Consider the following 10,265-nt stretch of genomic DNA (forward strand, 5'->3'; position numbering starts at 1 on the left):
AATCTCGACATTGTCGATGAAAACCGATCGGCCTCCCCCGTAAGCTCTACCCGGAAATTGAGAAAACTCACCACCATGGAAAATATTAAAGGTAAATAAGTTGTTATCATCTATAATTAACACGAAAAAAATCAATCTTTCATTATAATGAACTAATAACAAAAAGCAAAAAAGAAGAAAAACATAACTTTAACCTACCGTAAGTTTGTATATCAAATTCCTCGTCAAGAAGACGTAGCCTCCACACTCCACTGGACATGGCTTAAAAATCCGGCGACTTGTAACCTGCTTAAGAAATCCGGCGTGAAGGGTTGGCCAGGAAACTTGATTCCGTCGAGTCGCGAAGGCCAAAAAAGGCAGTGGAGCCGTGGTTATCCGCTGTGAAGAGGGTGGTTGGTTAATTGTTTTTGCTGGTAAATTGTTTGAACAAGGAGAACCGCAGATGATAAAATATATTAGGGTAAAGGTGTTTAAATGTCTAATATTACACATAGGCCCAATTTACACAAATACCCTTGTTTTTAACCTTTGATATAACGGCTGGTTGATGGAGGGACGAAAAGCGTTCACGTTTTTAAACCACGGGGAGTAAAACAGTTCAAGATTTTGTTCAGGGACTAAAAGTGACTCTGCTTAACAACCACAGGGACTAAAAGGGTAATCTTCTCTTTTAATAATATAGCTGCAGAGTGAGAAATTCAAATTACACCAAATTTTTATCAAAATAGAGTCTCTATTGACATGATTAATAAAATATGATTTTTCTTTATAACACCTATATATAATAATTTCAATCATAATTATACTCAGTATATCCCACCAGTAACAAAACTATGATAGGATCTAAGAAGGGTAAAATGTAGACCGTTTTACCTCTACCTCGTAAGAATAGAAAGACTGCTTCCGGTGAGACCCCCGGCTCGACAGAAGTTGGGTAAGATGTAGACAGCCTTACCTCTATCTCGTAGGAATAGAAAGACTGCTTCCGGTGAGACCCCGCGCCTCAATAGAAGTTTTGATCAAGCCTTGGACATAAGACACATAATACCCAACCATCGGGACACCGGCCGATTTGTGTATATATAATAATTTCAATCATAATTATACTCAGTATATCCTACCAGTAACAAAACTATGATAGGATCTAAGAAGGGTAAAATGTAGACCGTCTTACCTCTACCTCGTAAGAATAGAAAGACTGCTTCCGGTGAGACCCCCGGCTCGATAGAAGTTGGGTAAGATGTAGACAGCCTTACCTCTACCTCGTAGAAATAGAAAGACTGCTTCCGGTGAGACCCCGCGCCTCGATAGAAGTTTTGATCAAGCCTTGGACATAAGACATATAACACCCAACCATCGGGATACCGGCCGATTTGTGTATGTACCCTTATCTTTCGACTATCAACGCCACCACATGATGCCAGATTAACACTCCGTCACTTTTAACGTTATTTTTACAAGATTAGTAAAATAACGTCAAAATTAGTGCAATTTCACGTTTGCCCACTCGAGGGTTCACACATATATACATTATATGTGCGCGCTGAGAAGGGCAGCTAATAATTTCAATCATATCTTAAAAAGTCATTTTAGCTTTGCTGCATCTTAATTACTAACTATTTAATTTAATATTCCTTACTCATTCCGTTTAATACACCGGTCTTTTGAAAAAGTATGTCTGAAAAATGATCTAGTTATACAAATCGAGTGTTACAACTTCAAAGCATGTAAATACGTTTAAAACAAGTTTAGACCAGTTTAACCCTTTTAACAGTTTCTAATTTGCTTATCTTTTACCACTACTAAAAGGGCTATGTTCTTAACTGAATCCATCCACAGTCGTCACCACCAATCTGGGAGGCCCTAGTAAGACTAGAAAGTATCTAGTTATTATGAATTTATGTCTATTCAAATTTTATAAGGTATTACAAATTGAACAACACTAGACAACAAACAATTTCTTCAACAGGAAGCAAGAATCACAGGCGGCTGGCTCGGGTGGTCTTGGCAGCAGGCTTGAAACTTGCAATACCGGTTATCTCCCTACCAGTAACCAAGGTGTTGATGTCATACGTTCCTTCGTAAGTATAGATTGGCTCCAAATCATTAAAAGCCTGCCACCAAATTATATATTTACTAGTTAATTACATAATATATAATACTACAATATATTGTTATAATACACACACACACACACACACATAATTAAATATTTACTACATGATAAACGAGTCGAGTCCGAGCAGAGCTTGAAAAACTATAGATATCAGGAGCTCAAACTTCAGACATAGAGCTCAAACAAGTCAAGCTCAAGTTTAGGTCAGATAGGCATGTACCAATGATATTAGTGTATATATAAATAACGTATGTATACATAAAATAATTCAATACTGTTACGGACTGAAACATTGCAAGGTATGGGACTTGTCCCACATCGGTTGTATGGGCAACTGATGTGGGGTTTATAAGCCAAACGGGTTCCCTCATCTATCAGACTAGTCTTTTGAGTTGAGTTCTTCTGTTTGGCTTGTAACATTGGTATCAGAGCCAACCTCGGAGTGGTGGCCTGGAGGAAGCCAGCCGTGACCAACGTGGCCGTGACCAACGAGGACTCGGAGTGGTGGCCTGGAGTGAGCCAGGCGTGACCAACGTGGGCGTGACCAACGAGGACGTTGGCCCTAAAGGAGGGTGCATTGTTACGGACTGAAACCATTGCAAGGTATGGGACTTGTCCCACATCGGTTGTATGGGCAACTGATGTGGGGTTTATAAGCCAAATGGGTTCCCTCACCTATCAGACTAGTCTTTTGGGTTGAGTTCTTCTGTTTGGCTTGTAACAAATACTTAATAAATAAACGAGTTGAGCCTACACAGAGCTTGAAATGTTATAGTAAACTGCGGCTTTCGTCCTTGTGGTTTGTCCAAATCTGCCGTTTTAGTCCAATAGTTTCAAATTTGCGATTTTTGTCTATGTGGTTTCATTTCACTTGCAATTAAACCCGTATTCATTAACCCCGTTAAGTCTGATCGTTAAACCCATCAGTGTGCCGCTCACGATAAACACGACCGATAAACATCAGTCCTAATTCGCAAGCCCCCTCACGTGAGGGGCTGGGGTGTATTTGGGGGGACATAATGACAAAAACTTCCCCTCACGTGAAGAGCACGCTGAAGGGTTTAACGACCAGATTTAATGGGATTAGTGAGTTCGGGTTTAATTGCAAGTCAAATGAAACCACAGGGACGAAAATCGCAAATTGGAAACTATTGAACTAAGTCGCAGATCACAGGGACGAAAATGCAGTTCACTCGAAAAATTATTAACAAACCGAGCTCGACATATATCTCAAAACAAGTCAGGCTTAGGCCAACCAGGCTCGTTTACATTAAGGGGGATGAAAAAATACCTTCGCGACGAGAAAATCGGACAATATTCCATTCCCACCAAGTAGCTCACGACCGAGTGCGACTGTCTCCCTAGCCCTCAATGTGATCCATGACTACATGTTCAATAAACAAAATTCTTAAATAAAACACTAGCAACCAACAGCATCTAACAAGTGATATCACTTTGATAAACATTATTATATAATAAAAGAAAAGACAAATAAATAAAAAAAGAGACCTTGCCCAAGCTGGCCTGACCCGGAGTCATTTTACCGCTCTCATATAACTTGCAAAGGCGCCAACCCATGAGAAACATCGCCTGCACATTCGACAACATTTGTACAAGCTTCTGCTGGTTTATTTGGAATGCTGCCAATGGGGCCCCAAACTGCTTTCTCTCTTGTAAGTATCTATGACCAATTATCTTTATAAGATTCCATAAAAGGGTTATAAATTATAATATGAGTTAGTTACACAAACAATCCCCGTGGTTTGGGCAAAACTAATAGGTTTGGCCGTTTGGGTACTAAGTTCGAAAGTGTTGCACATTTGGGTTTCATGGTTTTAATTTTCTAAGGCTATGCATCATACATACCATTTTGCACCATTCGCCACATTAGCGCCACCTAAGCATCTCCTCCATCATTCAACCCCACCACTCAACCTATCTTATACCGACCATTCTCCATTCCTCTTTTGTTTTTTTTCTAATAACGAATTAGTTAAAAAAAATATAAAATGTAAAAAAAACCCATATCATCTTCCCCATTGGCCAAAGAGAAAAATGGTGGCGAATGGCTAGCGTGATGGAGACCACGCAGGCCACGCCATGTGTTAAAACGGTGGAGGGAGACGCGGGGTTCCAAAGGGCCATTTGAGACCTTTTTGAGCCACATCAGCGCCATTCTTCACCACAAGTTTGGGTATTAACACTTTATCGTTTTATTTTTAATACATTAATATCAAGGGTATTTTGGTCATTTATATAGATTTTGGATGTTAATACCTATGACACATGTCGTAGACACCCATTGCGATGCCAATAGGTTGCCAGGCAACCATAACACGGGAAACAGCAAGCACCTGAACATGTAGGGGTAATTTCAGTAATTAATCGAATTATTAAAAAAAAGGCCACATATTGAACTTCTAGCACCAAACAAGAGAATAATAATAATATTGTACCTTGCTAGTATCTTGAAAGGAGTTGACTCCAGGTAACCGGTCTTCAGCAGGGACGAAAACTTTTTGTAAAAGAATATCACCGTTTTGAACCATTCTGAGCCCGATTTTGTTTTCTATTTTGGTAGCTTGTAACCCGGGCACATTTTTCTTTACAATGAATCTGCAACAAATAAGAAGACATGTGACAATAACTAAAAGCCCAAAACAAGAACTGGCAAAACAGGCGGGCCAGGTCGAAACAGGTTCAGGTCAAACTGGGTTCGGGTCAAAACTAAAATTAAACTGAAGCAGAGATACACTGTCTGAATTGATAACCCTTTCTGATTTTCCACAAAAAAATGCATGTCATAAAAAGTAGAAGAAAATAAAACAAATTATTTTAGCAGTGTGCATGAAACCAAAATAACTGAGCCGTAACCAGAATAACCAACGTAAGCAAACCAAAATAAACGAACCCAATAAAACCAACTTTTTTTGGTTCGGTTTCGGTCTTGCTATCAACCAAAACTGAAAAAACTGAACCAAATCTGGAAACGAACTTAACTGCATATTCCGAACCCAATAAAGACCAACGATTTGATTTGAAGTCTTAAAACTGATTCTCTGCTATGGTTTCTGTCTTGCTATCAACCAAAGCAGAAATAACCAAATCATGCCAATTGGAAACGAACCAAAAAACCGATGTTAAGTATTTTATAAGAAATTAATAAACTGTGTGGCACAAAAACTTTGGTTTCAGATATGTAGCAATCACTTAATCATTAATTAACAAAAAAATTAGGCCCAGATTCTTTATTTTGGGTGATTTTTTTGGCCCAAAGTTATAGGCCCAAATCCATTATTTTGGGATATTTTTCAGCCAAAAATTTTAGAGCCCAATGGCAAAGCCAAATTGAACCCACCTAAAAAACCGAAAACCAATAAAACTGAAACCAAAACTTAATGGCTTTCCAAAAATCCAAACCCGAATTTTTGGTTTTTTGGTTCGGTTCGAGCCCAAAACCGACCCATGCATACACCTACATGAAAGTTGGGATTTTTTGGTTTGGTTCGAGCCCAAAACCGCCCATGCACACACCTACATTATTTTCTTACCCATTTATCTGATTCGTTTCTTTGTTTTTAGCAAAAATGACCAAAACATCTGCAAAAGTACTGTTTCCAATCCACCGTTTTTGGCCTTCAATAACCCAACCTCCTTCCACCTAATATTTCAAATCATCATAAGATACAAGAAAACAATATTCAACAAATAATGTTTTCTTCTCGAAAAGAAAAAAGAAATACGACAAATGTAACCTTTGTTGCAGTTGTTCTAAGGCCACTTGCATCACTTCCATAGTCAGGTTCAGTCAAACCCTAATGCAAAACAAAATTAGATAAGGATGACAGCACATAAAATGATGCATCTCAAAAATAAGATGTTAATCTCACTCACCCAACATGCTATCGTGTCAAGTTTAGCCAATGAAGGCAAATACTTCTGTTTTTGTAATTCCGACCCACACAGAGCTGCTCTTGACAGATGAACAAGTTAGACATTGCCGACTCTAATTTATTAAAAAAATTGAATACTTTAATACTAGAAAAAAGATCTTTACATATAGTGAGCATCGCCAAAGAAGAATGCACTAAAATGAAAGTAGAGCAACTTGCATCCACTCTGGCTATTTCGGCCGTAGCTAAAGCGCTTGCTGTGACAGATAGACCCGGACATCCATAACCCTGAAACATAAATTATTGAAAAACGAGGCCACAAAGTTGATATAAATGATTATTAATTAATACACCTTAATAGTTCCACCAGCTATATTCAGAGCACTGAGCTTTGGAACAATTTCGAATGGAAATTCAGCTTTCTCCCAGTACTGCATTGACTCATTAAAATTGAACATTATATTATAGTATACACAGGCGTGGATAAACTTCATAATAGTTATTAATATGATATATTGGAGGTGGTAACTTTGACTCGCTAATCTATGAATGGGGCCAACTTGAATTCTTTTATTATTTTAAAGTCATGTATGTAAAATATAATTAAAGAGATAAAAGGAAGCGCATCAAACAGGTCGAAAGTAGGCTTGTAAATGAACCGAATGTTCAGTGAAAACTTTGTAAACTGTTCGAGGTGAAGTTCTTTATGCTCGTTTATTTGATAATCGAACGAACAAGAACATAAAAAATTGTTCATTTAGTTAAACGAGCGAACATGAAAACATGTCTCGTTTGTTCACTTATGTTCGTGACCGCTTGTTTTTATCTTCACTCGTTTGCATTCATTTATGTACGCTAGTTTATGATTGGTTAAGTTCGTTAACATATTAATCTAAAAACTTCTAGCTCATTACAAGCTTTATCCGGTGTTTAGGTTCATGAATCGTTCATTTATACTGTTAATTAATAAATGAAGATAATCATTTTGTTAACAAACGAACACGAACAAGAAAACCTTGTTCACGTCCGATCGTTTGTTCGGTTAAAGTTAAACGAACGAACACGGACGCTTAAAACATAGACAGAACTACCTTGGCCATTAGTGGAGCAACATCTCTTTCAACACACTCTCTTACTTTGAGTCTTAGTGCTTGTTCTTCAGGGGTCAATAAGTCAGCAAACTGATAGTAGTCCGAGGCTGCATTGAAACAATAATAATACACTGAGGCACAAAGTGTTATAGTATACAGTTAGTTGATCTATAAATAAATAGTATACTGACTGCAAGGCGGAAAGATTGAAGCGGGAGTGGCTTGAGGAAAAGCTTTGGAGATATAAAGTGCAGGATGATCGAAATACCAGGTCTTTGAATCCTGTGCGTCTGTAATAATAAACATGGTGATTGATATCCAATTCAAACAAGTATGAAAATAGTTAGGGTTTCGTGACTGATTTGAACATCGCAATTACAAACAAAAGAACTCATTAAACACAAACAAACAGAAATAAGGATAATCAAATGGATATAAAGAAACATGCAAGTGCAAATCAAGTAAATAAAACTGAGTATAGAGATATCAGATGGTGAATTGGTGATGATCAAAAGAGAAAGAAGTAGAATGAAACCTTGAGGTTTAGTTGATAACGCAGGCATGCTGATTGATTATGTGAAAGACAGAGAGTAAGTTTTCAATTTGATTTTGGGGATGGTGGTGATCAGGACCTGCAGGTATTCAGTTCAACTGATTTTGTTTATAATAATAATAATAATAATAGTATATAAGATATTCATATAAATAGCCGCCTCGTCATCAGCTTGATAAATACATTATCATTATTATTATTATTATTATTATTATTTCATATTAAAAATAGGGTGAAGAAATTATTAATATATAAATTTGTAACATGTGCCGAAATGATATTCACTTACTAGCATATGTATCGATGATATTGAAACCCGTATTCCTATTCATTAATGTCACCCCGTATTGCTATTCATTTTTATTGTTTTCACAATTGTGTATAATATTTTCTCTTGATACTTTAGTTTTGTACGTTAGTATTTAAAATATAGTAACATATTGTATTGAAGTTATGTGAGTGTTAGTATCGTACCGGAATACGTATGATCGGAAAAGGTACTAGTATTTGTTATTATGATTTTCGATTGCTTTAATACACGCCCCGCTATCCTCCTGAGCATATGATGACTATATTTTCTCGGTTTCTCTTTCGTCCACCATTGCAAGTATGGAAAACCGTAACGTGTCAACCAAATTCCCCTTACATTACCCAAGAAGCGCTACTTCACCATTATATATTGAAATAAAAAGGTATTGGGATTTAATGATTTATCAAGTACTCTTTCTTGTTACATATAAAAAAGGCACACAAATCAAGGTAAGTTGTGACCCACTCATATATAAGTGGGTGGCTCCAAAAATAACAGAAGATGTAATTTTTGTTGATGAATCCTACTCTATTTTTCACATTCTTTATATATCCTTTACAATACAAACTTCTATATGAAGATAAGGACCAACAATAAATACAAACTACATGAAAATAATATTGACAAAATGTAACTTAGTAATAAGTCTATTTCTCCCCCACAGTCGAAGAGATAGGAGATCGAATGATCAGGCTGGAGCGGAAGTCTTCAAATGGAGTGTGTGGTAAACCCTTGGTAAGCAATATGATAGGTGGTAGGGGCATGGAGGATATGAACTTGGCCCTTCTGAACTTGTTCGCGAATAAAGTGAATATCAAGTTGTATGTGTTTCATCCGTTGATGTTGAACTGGGCTACCAGATAAGTAGATGGAACTGACGTTGTCACAATAGACCAATGTAGCCTGTGATAGTGGATGATTTAACTCTATGAGAAGGTTTGGGCAACCGACATACTTCAGCTATGACATTAGCATCGTCACGATACTTTGCTTGAGATAGTTGGTTGTCGTTTCGAAGACCGCGAGATGAAGTTATTACTATAATAAACACAGAAGTCAAAGGTAGAACGATGAGTGTCCAGGAAACCTGCCCGATCAGCGTCCGTGTACATGAGAAAAGACTGACTGATGGTTTTTACCCAAAGTTAAACCATAGTCCACAGACCCTGAAATATAACAAAGGATGCGTCTGAGAGCATCCCAATGGCCTGTCATCGAAGCGTACATGTGCATGCAATCTGCTGGAATACAGAACTAATATCCGGTCTAGTAAAAATGAGATACTGAAGAGCTCCAGCCATGCTAAATTATAGGGTCTGGTTGGGAAGCGGTGTGCCGGTGGAGGCACTTAGTTTTCAATTCGTGCTTATTGGGGTAGCTACAAATTTGCAGGACTCCATACCCGCTCTATTAATTTATCTCGCGCATAGTTAGTGTTTTGGTCAAAAAATATCAAACCAATAACTGAACAAATTCATTAAGTGAGGTAGAGTGTTCTTCAAATATCCAGTAAGTAAATGCAGTAAAAGCAAAAGGGTGACTCCACGATGTAGCAAGGAAAAACCTTAGATCCCGGTGAGGATCCTCGGAAAAAAACCTTGAGAGGGGAAAATTATCCCCTGCCTCAATTTATTAAATAAAAAATATAGGTTACAGCTCGAGAACTAATTGCAATGGCGTCTAAGTTACAATAGTGAGAGTGTTTTGAGTGGAAAAGTGTTGTGTCTCTAAGCCATGCATCAAATTTCCTGAAAATCTCGCCCAGTTTCCCAAAGATCTCTTTCTTCAACTTGGGCAGTACTCAGGGCCGTTAACATTAATGTTCACCGCATTTTCCCTAAGTTAGTTCACGGGTCTTCAGCATTAAATCCTTCCATAATAGTCAGTTTCCAACATTATCTTTGTTATTTATGGAAACAAGAGTAATTGTATCCGAGAATCCCACCTGATTAATAGGACTTTAACTTGGCCAACACTTCTAGTCTTCCCACACGTTTTTTCAGTGCATTTTCCGAGCCTTTATGGCCAGTTAAGTTAATAATGACCTGCAAGAATAAGTCAAAGTCATGATCGAAATAACCGTTAGTACTCAGAATAAGTCAGGGATCCCGAAGAGATTAAGGATCCTGGAGAGTCAGGGACCCGAGTCATAAAATTGCCAACAACAATTACCCCTAAAATTTGACAGTTGTTAACATTATTTACAGCTGTTAAATTTTTACATCGTTGTTTGTTGAGGGAACTTTCCGTTTTGAGGTCCCTATAGAAGAATCCTTAAGCCAACTCCTACTTTGTCTTGTCT

General features: G+C 37.6%; 1 protein-coding gene across 1 annotated transcript; it reads right to left on the reverse strand.

Annotated features, from left to right (window-relative positions):
• Positions 1–1,816: 1,816 nt before the first annotated feature.
• LOC143607588 (acyl-coenzyme A oxidase 4, peroxisomal-like) lies at positions 1,817–7,668 on the reverse strand. Its single transcript, XM_077082979.1, has 13 exons — positions 7,628–7,668; positions 7,292–7,388; positions 7,101–7,207; positions 6,363–6,440; positions 6,174–6,297; positions 6,011–6,084; positions 5,872–5,931; positions 5,668–5,777; positions 4,573–4,732; positions 4,394–4,470; positions 3,626–3,797; positions 3,408–3,500; positions 1,817–2,114 (listed from the first exon to the last, which is right to left on the reverse strand). Exons 1-13 carry the CDS (start codon positions 7,661–7,663, stop codon positions 1,980–1,982), a joined length of 1,323 nt encoding a protein of 440 aa, XP_076939094.1. The 5' UTR covers positions 7,664–7,668; the 3' UTR covers positions 1,817–1,979.
• Between the last annotated feature and the right edge of the window lie 2,597 nt (positions 7,669–10,265).

This window comes from Bidens hawaiensis, unplaced genomic scaffold (genome assembly GCF_021521415.1).
Source record: "Bidens hawaiensis isolate Kalapana, Puna unplaced genomic scaffold, B.hawaiensis_p1.1 tig00083898_1, whole genome shotgun sequence".
Taxonomy (NCBI): Eukaryota; Viridiplantae; Streptophyta; class Magnoliopsida; order Asterales; family Asteraceae; genus Bidens; species Bidens hawaiensis.

Coding starts and splice junctions, on each gene's coding strand:
- LOC143607588 (XM_077082979.1), bottom strand. CDS start 7,663: ATGCCTGCGTTATCAACTAAACCTCAAGGTTTCATT. Junction 4,733..5,667: donor GAAACGAATCAGATAAATGG/GTAAGAAAATAA, acceptor TATTTGTTGCAG/ATTCATTGTAAAGAAAAATG. Junction 2,115..3,407: donor CCGATTTTCTCGTCGCGAAG/GTATTTTTTCAT, acceptor ATTTGGTGGCAG/GCTTTTAATGATTTGGAGCC.